General features: G+C 39.4%; 1 protein-coding gene across 1 annotated transcript; it reads left to right on the top strand.

Moving 5' to 3' along the window:
* The first annotated feature begins 930 nt into the window (after window positions 1-930).
* On the top strand, window positions 931-6,486 carry adrb2a (adrenoceptor beta 2, surface a). The gene is made up of 2 exons (XM_023419366.2): window positions 931-1,088; window positions 1,427-6,486. The coding sequence occupies exons 1-2, from the start codon at window positions 1,059-1,061 to the stop codon at window positions 2,681-2,683; spliced, it is 1,287 nt and encodes a 428-aa protein (XP_023275134.1). The 5' UTR covers window positions 931-1,058; the 3' UTR covers window positions 2,684-6,486.
* The last annotated feature ends 12,058 nt before the right edge of the window (window positions 6,487-18,544 follow it).

Here is an 18,544-nt window from a genome sequence, read left to right as displayed (position 1 = left end):
AAACGGAAAAACCATTTACACCACAGTGGCTGATCCATTCTCATCCCTCTGCCCTTTTCATATATTACTGGCAGTGTTTCGGTACCTACGCAGGGCTCCATGTTTGTTTCACAGAAGCGCAGATATTCTATCTCAGAATTTGAATAGGATTTCAGGTAACAAAAACCTTCCAGTGAATAGCTGCATGTCAATGATTTTGCATGGACTTCATAAGCTTCTCAAAAATGCAAATCTGTCCGTCATCCTAGAAATGTCTTCTTTCTATTTTGATGCAGCATTTGTGAGTTGTGAATCGTGAGTTCGTTAGTTTCCTGCCGGGACTATTTCATTCCAGAAACAGACATATTTTCATATTTAACAGAACATCACAGCAGAAAAAAACCACACCACATGAACACACTGAAGTTTTGACAACACATGGGGAACAGTTAAACCTTCCAATAACTCATACATTATAGACTGAAGTTGGTTTAATTTGCCAGTTGGATCATTTGTGCATCCAACTTTCTCCTCAGAGAAAGATTCACCTGTTTTTAATATGTTCCCGACTAACAAGCAAGAGCTGTAAAACCCCCTCACTGCTTGGACTGAACAACTGAACTAAATGTTCCACTTGACTTTCAACATAATACATGCATTCTAAAATGTGTGTGTATATATGCAAGACTCTTAATCTATTTTTTTGCATATTCATTTTTTTCTTTTAAAGATGAAGAAGAATACGAAGTTATAAAAAGTCATTGGTTGTGTTCGCAGCTTTAGTCTCATGCAGCCCTGCAGCAGTGACCGCGGGGACAATGTGTTCAAACTCTCAGGAGCTCTCAGCACCCTCCGCAGGCTGGCTGTGTGATTGGCTGAGCACTGACCATGATGTCATCACTGCACGTTATAAGGGCTCTGACAAATAGCCTGGGAGACACATTAGAGGAAACACTGCTCAAGCAAGGCACTGAGTGAGTGAGGCACACGGAGATTAGGAAAAACAGAGAGTAGAAAGACGGACATGTGACACTGAATACTTTACAGGAACTACCTGAACAGTCATATTTCTATTTCATATGGGAGGTAGGAAACAACTACCTGTGGAGGTTTGTACTTTTATTTTTGGTTTGCTTGTTTGACATGTTTTTTTTGTTTGTTTTTTTGTTTTTTGTTTTAAAGCTGTGCTTGTTGAAGCCTTTTGCTGTGTTGGCGTTGTAATTTGTGTTCTCATTTTCTTTTCAATCAGACAGATGAGTGCAAATCTGTTAGTAATAGTTTTATATTCACATACAAGTTCTATGAACAATGTTTGTTTTCTTTCGTCTGCTTTTATCAGACCATTTTTAGATTTAAATTGTTTTTATCTTAAATCTTCACCTCCATGTGTGTGTGTGTGTGTGTGTGTGTGTGTGTCTGTGTGTGTGCGCATGTTATCCTCATATAGTCTCTTCAGATGGGAAGCACGACCCCCCCAGTGTACCTCAATGCGAGTGCGGAGATGAATAACTCGTCATCAGACCCAGCTACACATGAGGAGGGTTTCAGTGACTCCACAATGATCCTGCTCGGCATGATCATGTCCTTACTCGTCCTGTGCATTGTCTTTGGAAACATCCTGGTCATTATAGCAATTGCCCGCTTCCAGCGTCTCCAAAATGTCACCAACTGTTTCATTACATCCCTAGCCTGTGCTGACCTAGTCATGGGTCTCATTGTGGTTCCTTTCGGTGCCTGTTACATCATCTTTAAGACCTGGCATTTTGGTAGTTTCTGGTGTGAGTTCTGGACTGCAACTGATGTGCTCTGTGTGACTGCAAGCATCGAGACCCTGTGTGTCATAGCTATAGACCGTTATTTAGCCATCACCTCTCCCTTCCGCTACCAGTCCATGCTCACCAAGTGCAAGGCTCGCATTGTGGTTGTGCTGGTGTGGGTGATTGCAGCTTTGATATCGTTCCTGCCCATCCACATGAAGTGGTGGATATCAGATGATAAGGTGGCTAAGGACTGTATTAAGGACAGTAACTGCTGTGAGTTCTACACCAACATGGCGTACGCCATCACGTCCTCTATCATTTCCTTCTACATCCCTTTAGTCATCATGGTTTTTGTCTACAGCCGTGTTTTCCAGGAGGCCAAGCGCCAGCTGAAGAAGATTGACCAAAGTGTGGGACGTTTTCATAACAGCGACAACAGCGCTCTCAAATCTCTGGAGGCCAATAATGGGCGCGCCCAAAAGAAAGCTAAGTTTTGCCTTCGTGAGCACAAAGCCCTAAAGACCCTGGGCATCATCATGGGGATCTTCACTCTGTGCTGGCTGCCCTTCTTTCTGCTCAACGTTGTGGTGGCTATATGGAAGGTGGAGGACATTGAAATCACCTTCAGGATACTCAACTGGATAGGTTACGCAAACTCTGCTTTCAACCCGCTCATTTACTGCCGGAGTCCTGAGTTCAGGTATGCCTTCAAGGAAATCCTCTGCATGAAGAGGAACCGCCTCAGCAATGCGGGGCCGGTGAATGGATACGTCTACAGCAGGCACAGCTGGCAGAGCGAGCAGCAAGGGAGGAGTAAGGGCAGCTCAGAAGACAGTGACGCCAATGAAGGGTGTCTGGGCAAAGGAGCGGGGGTCTGCAGTGTTGTAGACAGAGCAATGGACCCTAACGGGAATTGCAACAAAAGTCTAACGACTGTCCTTTAAGCTTGGAGTCCTGAGACATCTGTCAACAGGGTGGTCAATACATGTTTACACTGCTCTCATAAACTTTTTTCCAATTGACTAATGAAGGTAAGGCTAGTCGAAATGACCGGCAGAGTACCTGGAGACTGCTTTAAAGAAACTGTCATAATCATGTCAACTAAGGAAAGTGCGTTTTTCCTCTAAAAATACAGTGAATAGATGCTGTAGATAGATCACGTTTCCTTTTGTTACATTTAGCATATTGATTTACATCTACCTCATCACATCTTTAAGATTTCTTAACTATCAAAACTATTTCACACGACTCACTGTCCATAGAACTTGCACTATTGGGCAGTGTCTCAGATGTTTATTTTCTCGACTAAATGGTTTGAGGATTTTATAAGTGCTAATTATCTGGCTTTTTTTTTTTTAAATCTGGGATTTTTTGGCAAAAGACCCCACAATTTACTGCCATAAAATGTTTTTGAAAATCAAAGTAGATGTGGTTGTAAAGTCCATTTGAACATGTCAATTTGGCATGGATAGTAATTAACTTATTTCCATCAGAAAATGAATGAGAAGTATTGAAGGATCAAATGTAATATCTCTTTGGTGCTTTTTTTTTTTTTTTTTGAAGAAATACATTCCAGCTCAACCAAAATTATAATTTGGCTTCATTTAATTTTTTAATTTTTAATTTTTATTTTTTTTATGTATTGTCTTAGCGTGAAAGATGATCAACAACAGGTGTGGCAGAACCTGTCTCTCTCTCTCTCTCTCTCTCTCTCTCTCTCTCTCTCTCTCTCTCTCCCCCCACTGCTCAGCAATGTTGTGAGGCCCTGCTCCCGGCTCTAGTGTTTTACAGCCTGTTGCATGAGAGTTTCTGTTGCCAGGAGATAGCACCAGAGATATGAATGTTCCCAGTTATCTGCATCGCAATGCTGCAAGCTGAGAAACTGCAGGGGCCATCCTGTCTGAGTCACATGATAAAACATGCAAGTTTGTATAGGTTGTGTCAGCCAGGTTATCATAGCCCTAAAGATAGTGTGAGGCAAATTGTGTTTTGTTTAATGTGATTATTCTACTGACCTTTAAAGGCTGTAGCTGTTCAAATTCTAATGCACTTTTTTTTTTTTTTTACATTTGCTAGTGCGCGTCATGTAAACCACTATTTGGTACATTATATAGCCATTACATACGTGCAAGGCAAACTATTAGTCTTTTCTGTCCACCCGCTGTGCCAGTAGCAGTGTAGCAGTACCAGTTGTTCCTATTGTTGCACAAACCCTGTTTGTTTATTACATTTTGTGGTTGCTGTGTTTCGGCATGTACAGTGTTTACTGAAACCAGAGAAGCTGTTTCCTTAGCCATGGCACAAGGATACAAAACCACACACAATAATAAACAGTGCGTCGAAATAGCCAAGTGATAACAGTTCCAGGCCTGAGACACGGTGCTGGTGATTACTCAGGCTAATAAACAGAGATCAGAAAAACAGAAAAACTGTGCGCCTTTGTCACTGCTCCCTGATGTTTCCCAGACATCCCTCGCTGTAAACGGATGTCTGGATCTTCACGAAATCAATCTAACATTTGAATAAGACGCCCAGGAGTCCGCTGAGCAGAGTCTCAGCTGCTCCAGTTGTTTCAGTCAGTTTCAGTCACTCTCCTTTAGACACTTCTTGGTGTGCAGTCTCCAGGAAATGCCCCAATCCAACTGAGACAAGCCAAATAAAGACAAATAAATCCATTATCCCTGTTTAGCTGGAGAATCAGATAAATCCCGAATAAACACAGGACTGAAATAGATTAGTAGATTTAAGAGTGTACAGTTCCCAATTTGCAGGTTGTGATGAGCCCTTCTTTCTTATCACCCATCTTGAGATCACAGGCTCTTGAAGAGGTCACTTTTTGAGTTTGGCATGCACAAATGGAGAATGAGCACTTAGCATTCAAGGCTTTTTACTGGAGAATTCATCCCACTTTTTCCACACTAAATGACTTGCAACATCATTACTCTCAACAGGAGTAATGGCGGTATTGCACAGATGTAGCCCCTTTTTACTCAGTCAGTTTGGCAATCTCTAGTATGTTCTGATCAAAGTGACAGCATGCTAAATGTGGCTCCTGAAGGCAGGAGGGGGAGCAGGGATTCTCTGCCAGTCTAAATCGGTGTAAGTGACCTGTGTTTTAGTGCATGTGGCGTTGCCTCTGGAGTAAGGTCGGCTGACACCGTCAAAACTGTGAACTTTGTTCCCTCAGAGGAATCTCTACGTACTGTATCACTAGGTTTAGTCAGCACTGTTGTCACAGACCTTAGGGATAGACGTAAACACGGTGTCATCATACGTCAGTATTTTCCATGTGAAAAACAAGCTTTCCAGTATGTTGACCTTTTTTTTGTTTTTCTTTTTCATTGATTTACAGCAAAGTAAATGCAGGGGTTGAATGTCATAACAAATGTTCTCCAGGGTTTTTATTTTTCAACATTTTCACTGTACAGCATGCACAAAGCACAAAACAGATGAAGATTGTAGACCAGATTCTAGATCTAATGTATTTATTCACTTAAAATAATTGAAGCATTGACACTATATGAATGAGTCACTGCTGGATTTAAAAAAAAGATGTTGGTATTTAAACCATCTGTTAATTTTAGAGGCACCTCACAAGTGATGGTTTGCATGTCTGCTATATATCTGTTGTGATGTGTTTGTAGATTTTGGTGACGTTTCCTTTCAAAGTGATCTGTTGTAGTCAAAGTGGAATAGGTTGTTAACTATATATCCACACTGCTCCCTCTTGGCAGTGGCCTCTCCTTGCACCTCAGCTGTCTCAGAGTTATTAATGGTTACTGTTTCATCAATACACCTGTATAATAAGGAATGTAATTCATGTCTTCACCTCCTCTTGCTGGAGGACACAACACAGTTATACGCAATGAGTCTTGAATGATTAGCTGGCACTACAACATTCCACGTACAGCTGATGGTTTGGAATCATATACGATTCCTACTGATGCATACGATGTACGGTCAGTTCTCCCAAAAAAGTCTGGACCCAGATTACCCAGTAACCAATGGTCTGCTCAATAAAATGTATAAAAAGTGGACTCTAGGTTACAGACAAGTCTTAGAGGGCATATCAAAATGCGGTGCACACACCTTCAGTGTAAAATCTATGTATAATCGATGTCATGGATTTACACATTTTGATATGATCAGGGCTCAGGTGGGCTAATGCTAATGCTCTCCTCACCGATCTACTTTTGTTCCTATTGAACATATTAGGTCCTTCACTTACTTACAGCAGCACTGTATAGCACTTTCATGAAGCATTTGTAGATTTTTTGGAACAACTGAATCCACGTTTGAGTTCACAAGCTATAAATAAATAATGGCTGAAGAGTTACGCCCGTTAACTTGTACCATAATATTTGTGTGGAAGTTCCTTTTTCCTGTTTGTGACTCAAAATGAAGAGTCATGAGAAAACGGTCGCTGTGGAATCTCAGCGCAGATTGCCGATAAAGGTGGACTTTTGCAAATGTGAATCTTCTTTGAAAGCTAAAATGTTGCTTCAGCTGTCATATGACAAGTAAACCTATCATATGTGAACTTCTTTTTGTGGCCAGAGTGAAAAAGTCGTCACTCAGCTGAATGTTTACTAAATGTTTGCAAGCTATTTTCGCACAAGTTTTTTTTTTTTTTTTCACTGTTTGTTAATGAAGCCTGTTACAACATGTGGTGTCCTGTGGTATTTATGAAAAAGAAAAAAGTGTATGTGCCGTAACATTTGTAGCGAAATAAATTATGTACATGTTGCATGTAATGTCCTTATTGATGTGTCCTTTATGATCATTAGTGAGAGCAATAGGATATGAGATATGTGAATGCATCAGGCCTGTACAACGACAGCAGTTAAGTCTATTTCACTACAGGAAAACCAGTCAGCGGGATCTTGGATCTTCAGGATATTGTGAAAATGTTTCCATTCTCCTTTTGAAATTGCACAATGCTCCAACTAATCATAGATTATACAGAGCACCTAATTCTATCCCAGAAATCCATGGGAGGAGGACAGTAAGATAAATAGAGCCATAAAAATGTCTTGATATTTGGCACTTAGCCGCAGTGGAGAGCATTTTTCATGTTTCTTTCGAGCATAGAATGCGTTCATCTGCAAGATTAATATCAAGATTAAAAGTGCAGTGTGTAGTTTTCATGGTTATGAATACAGTTCGATAGAAACCAACAGAACATCAGACTAAAGATAATGAGTTTTGTAAATGAGTTCATGGTGCATTTTGCATTTTGAAATAAGAGATGAGATAGTCATCAGCCTCACTGCTCTTTTCTCTTTCCTCATGTGACGGAGTAGGATCCAAATGGAGGCCATTTAGCAAGATCGACTAAGTGTGAATGTACTGCAAAATCTGTAATATCTCTCTATCTCTGTATCTTTGTCTCTCTCACTCTTCCTACGATTTCTAGACACATTCACAGGACTGAAAAGATTGTTGTGAGACCATTGAGACTTGCAAGCAGCTGTGAAGACTAATCAGACTCCTGCAAATATTGCTCTGGGCTGTTACTTGCACTAAGTTACTTTCAAAGCCAAGGAAAATGTCATACTATATCAGTTTGTGAAGTTACAATCAACTGTGTTGTATTTCCCCACTGTGTCGGCTCCAGAAACCCCAGCCAAACTTGTTAGCCTATCCATTACATATGCCAGACGAACAGGTAGCCCGGAGTACACCCTCATCCTAAAAGCTTCTTCTCTTGTAATGTTGAAAGTAAAGCATACTGTTATATTACACGGTTATGTTAGAATGTGACTGAATCTTAAATTAATTTTTTTCCTCATTTCATCTTATCAAATAGCCCTTTGTTGCAAAACAATAACAATGCTGTTTCTTTATTTCCTTCTACATGGATCATCAGCTGTGAGGAAGGTGCTTTGTTACCTGGGACCTGTTAGCTTTTGTAGCCATCAAAATACATTGAAGTATTTTATAGTGTTTTTTTTTTTTTTAAATGATTCTCCTGGAAACATTCAAGACAGCCGGTAAAATGGCATTTTCAACCAACTCACGGAGCTACTGTTACCTGATACAAATCTAACAGCAGCTGTAATTTCAGCTGGCAAAACCGGGCGCTGTTTTTTATAAACATGACCTGCATTCAAATCAATGACACATAACTTCAAAAAATTATATGTATTTTATTGGATTTTGAAATCTGGCAATCATCATAGTAATCTAATATTATAATTAATAATAGAGAGCCATGCTGTGCCCTATGGGGTATAGTAAACTCTTTTGATTCAGGTGTAAACCTACTTTTGATTATACAAATTGTATAAAATCAGGTTAGTATTCATGCCCCGGTATTTCACAGTTGAACATCAGCGGTGAGGTATCTTCAGTGTGAATGCATCTGCTTTTGAGAGGTCTTCGGCCCTTACTCTTTAATCCTTTAAAGCTCAAGATTTCCCCTGCAGCGTTAGATTGGAATTTCAGTTTAAGTTGTGTCAAATGCTCCATGTCTTTCAGGGATTTAGATGCGCACTGAGGCCGATCCACAGGGACGTGTGGAGACATAAGTCTGCGAGATGTGCCACATGTTCTCTGGAGCGTGATGGCCAATTTTCAATACTGACAGAAAAAACTTTTGAGATATCATACTCAGCTTATTTTGTGAACAGTCTGCTGAGGCCTTCAAATAAGCCCTTGCATGGTAATATCTATCATTAGGCTTCAAAGACTCAGATTTTTAAGAGCATGATAAAAAGGCAATTTTTTCCCAAAGCTAGACCTAACGTGTTGTCTGACTCACAGTTAAAATTTTAAGCACCAAAGAGGGAAAGTTCTCTGGAAAGAAGGGACTTGTTTTGGTACAGGATGACTATTTTCTCAGATATGTTAATCATAGCAGTGACATACTGCATACAGGTTGTGAGCATGTGAAAATGTTGACTCTGATAGATCGATAAGTCCCCTGGCACTTTGGTGACTACAGTGACCAAGGCACCACAATGTCTGCAGTCCTTACTCCCAAGGGCCTTACTAGCATGTGTGTGGGGATACATGCGCAGCCATAGGCGCATCTCAAATCATAGCTTGTCCCCCTCTGAAAAACTAGCTCCACCTGACCTGAGGTTATAAAAGCAAATATGAACTCAAAAGATGTGCTTCATTTGGTTTTCAAGGCCAAAGAAAATGCAATAAAACACGTCTTCAAAAATATTTTACTTCTCAAACGCGTTACATAGATTCTATTTGTCACTGCCATAAATTGAGCGCAGTTATCCCGTAGATCTAATTCGTCACTGCGTCAAGCTAATTGTCTCCTGTCTGCAGTCAGCCATATGTAAGCTCAGAAAATAAGAGTATATTGCCCTTGACAGTTGATTTATGCTCTGTTGTGTAAGACTTAAACCTTGAAGCTGGAGACTGGATTGTGTAGTGTCAGCTCTTTTCCCTGAGTCCCTTCGTAAAATAATGGAGCCTTTGGCAATGAGATACATTATAGTTAAAGAAACAAATCCATGTTCATGATGTGCAGTGCAAATCAATTGGCAAAATACCAAGATATCAATGAAATAGATGTGACATTAGTGATGTGAACTCAATATGGGAAACAGCGGTCAAGGGCTAATCACATAATGAGTGATGCCTCAAAAGCTCTCTGGGATACATGGGCAAAAATACAACCCACACATGTTCCTTATTTTTTCCATTTCCTTTACTTTCTCCTAAGCCTCAGTCACACCAGTGAGTGGCACAGTAAAATTCATCCGATTCTTCATGACATAGGCAGTGCTTTAGGCTTACTGCTGATAACATAATGGCGTTACTCACTGGTCTAGAAACTCTAGCTTCCAAGCTAACACCTCGCATGCTAGCAAGGTGGGAAGATGCTAGCACTTAGTCAGGCACAATAGGTCTGAGCCTCTCTCTCGCTCTTCTCTACACTGTGCCCTTTTTCACCGCTGGAATTGTGTTCTCAGGATTCATTTCAGGATCATTTAATTCAATGACCTTCATCGTCATGGTTACGATAATAAAAACGTGGGTAAGATTATATAACGATCGTGGTTGGACGATCGTGGTTGGAAACAGGAAATGAACAGCGGTCTCCCTTGTTAAAGTCCATCATGATGTCAACACATCCATCCACCCTGACCTCCTCCCTATGCGGACTTTGTTGTTATATAACAATGTCACCTGACTTCCTCCTCTCCTCCGGTCAGAATTACTACAGCCGCTAGAGGGCTTTGTCACTTGAACGTAAACATGGCGTTTTGGGGTATTTGCTAAAAGGGCTGATTATGTCTCAAACAAGACGTAGATGTGATTTAACAGTAAAACTTAACTATGGGTCGTCATAAACTTCTTGCACAATAGAAACTATGGGGTCGTAATTTATGGACTGCCTTGACAGTTCGCAAGCTTGTTGACTCAGTCCCTGATGGGACAGTAGTTCACAGAGTTTATTCAAAACACATTTTGTGTTAGATATTTGTATTGTCAGCTCCTGTTTCATAAGTGTCTGCAAACCATTCCTCTTTTGTGGAGCGCTCTATGCTCCAGTAGAGGAGGTTAAATAAAAGTGAACGGTGTAACACAGCTTTGTCCCTTCTTTACTCTACATTCCCTCAGAGGTCACTACTGACAAGAAAGCTTACTATTGGACAGCGGTGTGATTTTGCATGATTGTCAAAGTTGAACTCGACAAGAGAGATTTATGTGAATTCACTGATTGTAATGATTCCAGAAAGATTATTTCATTTCATCATGAACTTTGCCATTTTGAATGCTGGTGCTGGTGCAGTGCCTTAAATCTCCTGGTTTTGTTTACTTGTCTCATACCTACTTGCGCCTGCTGTTTTTTGTAAATTAATGACTATGAGGTTGAAGTGGCTCCTGATGTTTTTTCTCCCAGAGACCAAAGGAAGATAAGACAAACTGTCTACTTTGAACAGAGTCACACTCACAACTACATACATCTGTTTGTGGTTTTGTATGATGAAAAACGCATCTTGGCTTTGGTTTAAAGGAGGTCAGGAAGGTTTTTTTTAACGTAGTGTATGGGTGGTCACTTCATATTTCTAATTGTATTAATCTTTGTCTTCATGTTGCTGCTGTCAGTGGATGACTTTTGGATTAAACTTGAATAAATCGGCACATTGACACAGGCCAAAGAGGATGCAACATAATAATACCATTTAAAATGTGCTTAAACTCTGTCGTTTTCTTTCTATCCTAATGGATCAATTATCTGACAAAAAACTTTCATGATTTGCCTCCATGTAATCAATTTGACTCTGAGCCAGCTCCAGTGCATCGTATTCTTAATTGTAAGCAATTTCATTTGTTGGTGGCTTTGTCAAGTATCAGTTTTACCACCTTTCTAAAGCCAACCCAGTGCCTTATGTAACGCTACAATATATGTCTGTTTGGTTTAAAACAAAGTCCTGAAGGAGGGTGAATTTACACAGTGATGCATATTGTGAACAAAGCTGCAGGAATCGACTTTTCAGGAATGTATTTATCAACCTGCACCATCCCTGTTGTATAGTACTGTCATCAACAGAACTTTTAAAATAGAAAGCTTACATTAACAATGCTCCTCTGTGTTATCACAACTCAAAAGACTGCAAGACTACTATGGAAACGGTCTCACGAAAATTGGGCAGTCACTTAATGTTAAATGTGCGTAAATAGGTCAGTTCCATTAGAAAATGTTCCCCTTTTTAAGTAACTGGAAATCCCACAGGTTTGAAATCATTTAAAAGTTACAGGTACAAACACAGAGAGGAATGACTGTTAAATTTTTGTAGCATCCTAACAAGAGTGGAAATTCCTCATTCTGACCCATCACAGCCAGGCTTGTCAGGCCTCGTCGGTACTAGTCTCTATGTAAATGCTCTTTATCTCTTTTTATCTCTTTGACACTGCGGTGATCTCCCCCACGATTCTCTGACATGCTCCCAGTGTTTACTAAATATGAGGCAGAGATGCTTGTCAGTTAAGTAAACGGAAGCCTGATATGGTGCTGCAGATATGGATATAATGTGAGGTGACAGCAGAGGAAACCTACAAGTGTGTGTGTGTGTGTGTGTGTGTGTGTGTGTGTGTGTGTGTGTGTGTATATATGTGTGTGTGTGGTCTTATGGGCTTATGGTTAATGTCCGGTAAGAAAAGAAGCATCCAACGCTAAGTCCTAACTCACAGGAGGAGAACAGCATGTGAAATGGAAGCTATGAATTGTATTTAAAACACATCTTGGGCCAACAGTAAGTACGTACTGTAGCATGGACAATGCATTCCATCAGACTCATGTCAGCAGCTGCCGCTTTATCAGGCAAACGGACACACACTACTTCATTTACTATTGAGTGTTTCCCAATGCTTGTCATGGCAAAAGAAAGTAAAAAAATGTAAAAAAATAAAATAAAATTCCACCATTAATTAAATTTTGTGTTTCATTAGAAAACGAGACAAACTGCATTATTGTTGCAAGGTCCCATGTTTTTGAATAGGATTGTTAAAACTAGCTTAATATAGAAATGAAGAAAAACCTGAGAGAGTTTGAAGATGAAAAATGCAAGTTGTACTAAACTGTTCAAACCAGTTCAAATGCAGAAAACATTATCAAAACCATTCAACATCCCAGACATTAACAACTTCATATGTAGTTCAAGGCCAGTGAGCAGAAACAGATACTGTCAACTTGAACCCCTTTTAATGAAAATCTGCACAGATGGAGTGAAACCAGAGTTAATCCTGCTGGCCAAACTTTCATCACAGGCTGCTCTAGTTATTCACCCTGACATTGTGGAGGTTAAACGAGGGCTCTGACAGCATAGATAATGTTTGCTTGTCTTCTGAGGAGCAGCCAACCTTAATTTTTCCTTACTATTACAGCGTGCACACTGTCCAATCACCCATAATAGAACAAACTGAAAAATGATGCAGTGTGTGTGTTTGTTGTGGTGGATGTGATAAATCATTCATGTATTAACACAGTGAAGGATAATATAGCCAGAGAAGTGAGTTATTATCTGCAGGGAACGAGAGGCGTGATGGAGAAGGACAGGGCAGAGTAGAAAAGTGTGGCTGAGTGAGTTTATGTGTGTCCTAAACCGCACTGCAAAGCATTCAGTCTTTTTTTTTTTTTTTTTTGTCATGATTATTAAATAAGCACTGAGAAGTAAGTGAACAACTCTGCTTAGATTAACATCAATGTGTTACCTTGTGACTGTGTAATGTAATTAGGGGTCTGCAGAGATACTGTGGGAGTTTTTGAACCTCTTTTTTGGTGTCTGACAAGAGGAATGATAGTCATCTCTGCATCTTTGGAAGATGTTTATCAAACAATACCTGAGTAATTATTGACTGTGGAGGGAAGGATGTGAAAGAGAGAACTGAAAAAGTTACTTCTTGTATGATGTAATTTTTGATCATCAATGTGAAGTCCACTACAGATCTGCCGTGCAAAAGTGTAGGTTTAACAAACGTTACACACTTTGTTAACAAACCACATGACCCTCAAATTGAATTCTGTGTGTATGGGTTTTTTGACTTAGCACTCTGTTTGGCTATTCTAATTATTCCCTATACAACTCTGGAAGGTTTGACTGTGTGCAGTGGTGTGACCATGACTGTGACAGAAGCAGGGCCAACGTTCCCTAAAAGGGCAACTACGTGGTTGTCCTCAAGGCTCAGTTGGCTCAAGTGCTCTCTCACACATCTTTTCTGGTTATTTTTGTAAACTGATAATGCAGAAATACCACAAAAATAATACTCCAGAAATGATGAATAGGTCCGAGAGGCATTGTGCTCCCTTGGGATTCAAGATATTATTGATACTTTTACCTGTATGTTTTTCAGAGTAATCCATCGTTAGCGCACTGTTTTCGTTTAACTAAATCCAATGTTTGTTATTTAGCTGCACATTAATAATTAATAATAAAACTACAATTATTGTTTTTTGTTCAGTTGATTTCTTTTCTGTATTTGATTTTGCTCTTCCTCACACACTCCATTTTTTTTCTTGGTATGTAAACTGTATTCAACAACTGTCTGAAAGGCTTTGTTAGAGCTCAGAGCTTTTTAAGGTCCCCCGCCCCCCTGTAGCTAACCAATCAGAGCCCAGTAAACTCTGATTGGTCAGCTTGCCACAACTACAAATTCTGCGCTTCTCTGGCAGCTGTAAACAAACGCTTGTGGCCGTATCCGTTTGAGTCCGATTTTGAACAAGGACATGCTAGACCCGATCCACCCTAGCAAGCTGGACTGGAGCAGGAGAACAAGAGCATCCACTGCCAGGCAGTCAGAAGGAGGGAAGTGGCAGAAATATGTTGGGAGAGAAGAAGAAGTGCTACAAATAAAAGTCGCTGAGTCGCTGCCCTGCAATGGACTTCACATGACAATATTCACCACTTGGAAATAATTTTATGAATAACCCTTTTGATTTTTGATTTTTTTTATTTTTTAATCTGTGGACACCTATGGACTAAAGGAATATACCTTAATCGAGGGATGGACACATAATCGGACTGCAGAGGTAAGGAGTCGCCACCATTTTGCCCTTTTACTGGTTTTTGATGTTGGTAAATTTCAAGTAATTATACTTTTGTGCTCATAGTTACTGAAAAAAGGAAGTGAATGACTAAATCGTGGATCAGTTATCCGAGCTGACCGGGTGTAGCATGTCAATATTGGAAAACGTTTAAGCGTTAATGTTTATAGTTTTATCTTTGTGCATGTTGCTATGCTGATTGTACTAATATCAACCGGTCGCCGATGACCTGTTTAAACATCACAAATTCACAAATAATATTGTAAATTTACAGATTATGAGCCTGAGTCTCCTGTCTGGCGACATAAAGTGGGAACTCCTAAATCCTTCGGAAAAATATCCATTGCGAAACTCCAGCGACAACTGTGCGCGTTTTTTTAAGGCAGTCCTCTTTGAAGGGCCAGGAACAAAGTAAAGTGTTTGGAACCTGGTTAAAATGAAGTCGCGCCACTGAGTAGATTTCTCCAGGCAATTGAGAACAAGATGTCTTTTCGGGATGGCTACAAAATAAAAATAAAATCGTTTCCTGGCCTCCATTTTAAGTTGTTATGTGCTGTGCTTGCCCAATTTACTACTTCTACTTCTACTTCTTTTTCTTCTTCTTCTTCTTCTTCTTCTGTGTTAATTGCTGGTTGGCAAACTGCCATTGACTGTACTGGAGTGTTGATTGGGAGATTATGCAGTAGAAAAATAGTTATTTTAGCCAAACCAGTTTTATATTTACATTTATAAACTAAATAATGTCACCATGTCCCTTGCTTGCTGATTTCCTCAAAAGACCTGACAATGAAAGCTCATAGATTTGCCCTCCTTAGTGACTGAGAAAGGTGATTCCTCTTAAGATTGTATTCCTTACAATGAAGCAGTACATATTCGACTGTTTCTGGTTGGTTACAATGTGTGCATTTTTGAATAGGTTTTGGCTTCAGCACATGTAGGTTTACATGCTTAATTCTGAGTGTTTGTTTAGCCAGAATATCCGCTTCTTCATTTCCCTCTACACCAACATGAGCAGGAACCCAAAGGATGCGTGTAGATATACCCTTCATTTTCATTGTTTACATAATAAGAAACACTTCATTGATGACATCCGTTCTAATTGATGTGCTTGCTTTTATTTTTTTAAGTGCAGAATAGCTATCGGATGCAATCAGTGTTATTTATCTCCTTTTCCACTATCCACTGCAGGGCTCATAATATTTCCAATAGCTCTGTCATATAAACTGATACATGATCTGTCACTCTTTTGACCAAGTCACTGTGATATATAATGCTGCACTTGCACAAGGATCTTTGGAACCATCTCTGAATATAAACAAAGAGTCTGAGTAATGCTTATGGGAATATTTCTGGACTATGTACCATACGGGAAGTCTAATTTATTTTCCAATTCTTTCTGTATATTGAGGTCAACACTTGGTAGGGGGAATAACCAGGGAGGAATGGAAGAGATTAGCATGCCAAACTAGCAGGGAGTGTCCAGCCATCTTTGGTCCAACTCGCAGATGGGCAGCGCTGAGGGACGCACTGACGTCAATAGGTCTAAGAACTAAGGCCTGTTTATGGATTTGGAGCTCAGTTGATCATGCAAGGATTTCCATCAGTTTTCGATGTCACAAACATAGGGGCTCTGTTGTTTCTACATTTACATGGGTCTGTCGTAGTAAAACTACAATGGCGCGTTGCTTTAAATGTTGCTGTGGCAAGGAATTGTGACCTTCCTTTCTGAAAAGGAAGGTCCAGTGATAAGATAGGAAGCACTGAAGCTTTTTCTTATCAATTACAAAATTCGACCAGCTCTCATCATGGCTGCCACTAAGAGTCTACTTCCGGGTCATTTCATTCAGTAACGCACTATAGGGAAGGGAAAACTCAGAAAAGCATAATAGGTCCTCTTTAAAGAAGCAGGTGCTCAAAGTTAAAATGGGCACGTGGAACTATATTTTCAAACACCATGCACCAACAAAATTGACAGCGTAACCTGTTGGATTAAAACAATTCATATTCAAACATAATGTAAAATAGAATTTTAAAACAAACTGCATTATACCATAACACTGAGTATTACCTATTAAACATCACAGAGTAGCATTAATCTTACCAATAAGTGGATGGAATTGGTTCTTTTTCTCTCCTCCAAACTAACAAAACAACAGAAGAACTATTGTCCACAATTTACAGCTATTTACCAGAACCAAAACAACTGCCGTCACAATTTGAAGGTGACTGCTTTGTAATGGAAAAAAATCAAAAAAGAGTGCAGAGCACTGCACCACACACACACATACATGTAAACTGACTGACAGATTTTATTCATAGCTAGACTAAAAATGATTAATCATTAAATGTTCATTTTGATATAAAGCAAAAAAAAAAAACATTATGGGCCTTGACAAAAGGGCACTTTGTACACTTTGGACAGTATCTGTCTTCACTTTGGCATTTCAAAGTTGTCACAAGAGTTTGAGACATTCTTAGTTCAGAAGGGACAGGAAAAGAAAAGAAAGCACATTTTGTTATGACTTTATTGAGATATAAAAATCTTTTTGACCCTACATGCTCCACACTCAGTAATGTTTACTGAATAGGAGATGTGGGGGTTGTGTATCACATATGAATTTATAACTCTTTCGGTTTCACAGGTAGTGCTGTTTTTTGAAACCATTATCTCTCAATCTGAGAAAGTCGTCTGGGACATAAAGGCCCTGACAATCCCCTTGTTTTAGAGGGACGTCATCAGAAAAAGTATTTCATAAAAGAGGCTATTCATAAAGTCACTTACTATTACAAGCTGGAAGATATTAGTTATTTATTGTTTAACCTACCAACTACTACTCGGCTTTTTTGAACCTTTGCACTGTCTTATATGTCAAAGAAATTAGACAATAAGAATCACATTTTATGCACTAAGGGTTTCATATATTGTTTATCTGTGGAGCTTTGAGGTCACAAGAGAAAACTCAAACTTGTGTTTTTCTGCTGTTGTGCTTAATGAGCTTCTGTAGTTCCACATAAGTATTATGCAGAGCGTAAACTTGTTATCAAAAGTCTCTGAAGATCATTTGAAAGTAACCCCAGGGTTACTTAAAAAGGAAGAACAATTCAATGCTTGTTTTGGCACAAATGGACTTGTTTTCAACTTGTGCTAAACTCATGTCCGTGGGGGGAAGGAAGAAGCCCTGCAGCATCATTCAACATGCAGATCATGTATTTAAACATTCCTTCCTTTGGCTCATTGCATTACAACACTCCAATCATCAGCACTTTCTCTTCGTTTGCTCTTGCCTGAACTCTCACTCTTACTTGCTTTTCTCTGCCATTTTCTATTGTGCCAGTACCATAAAATGTAGTGCTAGTCAATATGTTATTACTCTAATTTATGAAATAATGTTAGGCGTATTATTAAATGAAGCAGCACCGAATGTACTGTTATTATCTGTATTTTAAACTCATCCTGTCAGGAAATTAAGTATTTTAATAGAAACCCACACCTGCTTCTTACTCACAGTGTCATACAAGCAGCTTCCTGCATGAATGGACGTCATTATTGGACTTTATGTGAACCCAAGCCCCAAAATGTGACTGAGAGGACACTTTCCATTATGCTCAGCCTGGATTGCTGCCATTGCCAGGCAGATGACGGAAATATTTTTCTCTGTGCTCCTCTCTCTCCCTCTCTCACCTGTTGTAAGTTGCTTCTGCAGTTTATGCAGCAGAGGCTGCAGCTAGACTGCCTTTTACTGCCCACCTCTGGCTAAAGTGAGGAACAACACCATCATGATAGCTTTAACAGCAAAGCACAAAATCAATATGATGGCTCTCTCTTGTGGTACTTTGAAGACATGGCCAGATTAACTACATGCTGCCTAAAACCCCATGTCAGACAAATCTAAAGCCATGACTTCTGTAACTCAAAGTATTGAGACTGTATATGCTTTTTTTTTTTTTTTTAAATAATGTCTGCTTCACACTCAGTTTAAAAACAGTCACATCTGGGAGTTTCATAATAGAAATTGTATTTAATGGCCACTGCATAGTGTGTCTTGCTCATGGCATAGTGGTTTTTTTTTTGTTTTAGAAAGAAACAACATACCTGTAAACTTTGTTTAAATACGAATTAAGTACTTTTATTTCAGTCTTTTTTAATATTGAATAATATAAAATATATAATTTGCAAACAGAGACACTTGCGTGTTTTCTGTTTTTTTCACTGTGTGGCTCATGTGTTTTGTCAAGGCCACCATGTTTTGCTCATATTTGAATGCACAAAAGCACAAAATAAACACTCGGA

The sequence above is a fragment of the Seriola lalandi genome, unplaced genomic scaffold (genome assembly GCF_002814215.2).
Source record: "Seriola lalandi dorsalis isolate HSWRI2012SDOR001 ecotype SW California unplaced genomic scaffold, Sedor1 jcf7180002054598, whole genome shotgun sequence".
In the NCBI taxonomy this organism is placed as follows: Eukaryota; Metazoa; Chordata; class Actinopteri; order Carangiformes; family Carangidae; genus Seriola; species Seriola lalandi.
This window is presented reverse-complemented; position numbering and strand designations above follow the sequence as displayed.

Excerpts from the sequence above, each read along its gene's own strand:
- adrb2a (XM_023419366.2), top strand. The coding sequence starts at position 1,059 with ATGGGAGGTAGGAAACAACTACCTGTGGAG. Across the intron at positions 1,089-1,426 it reads GGAAACAACTACCTGTGGAG|TCTCTTCAGATGGGAAGCAC; the intron begins GTTTGTACTTTT and ends ATCCTCATATAG.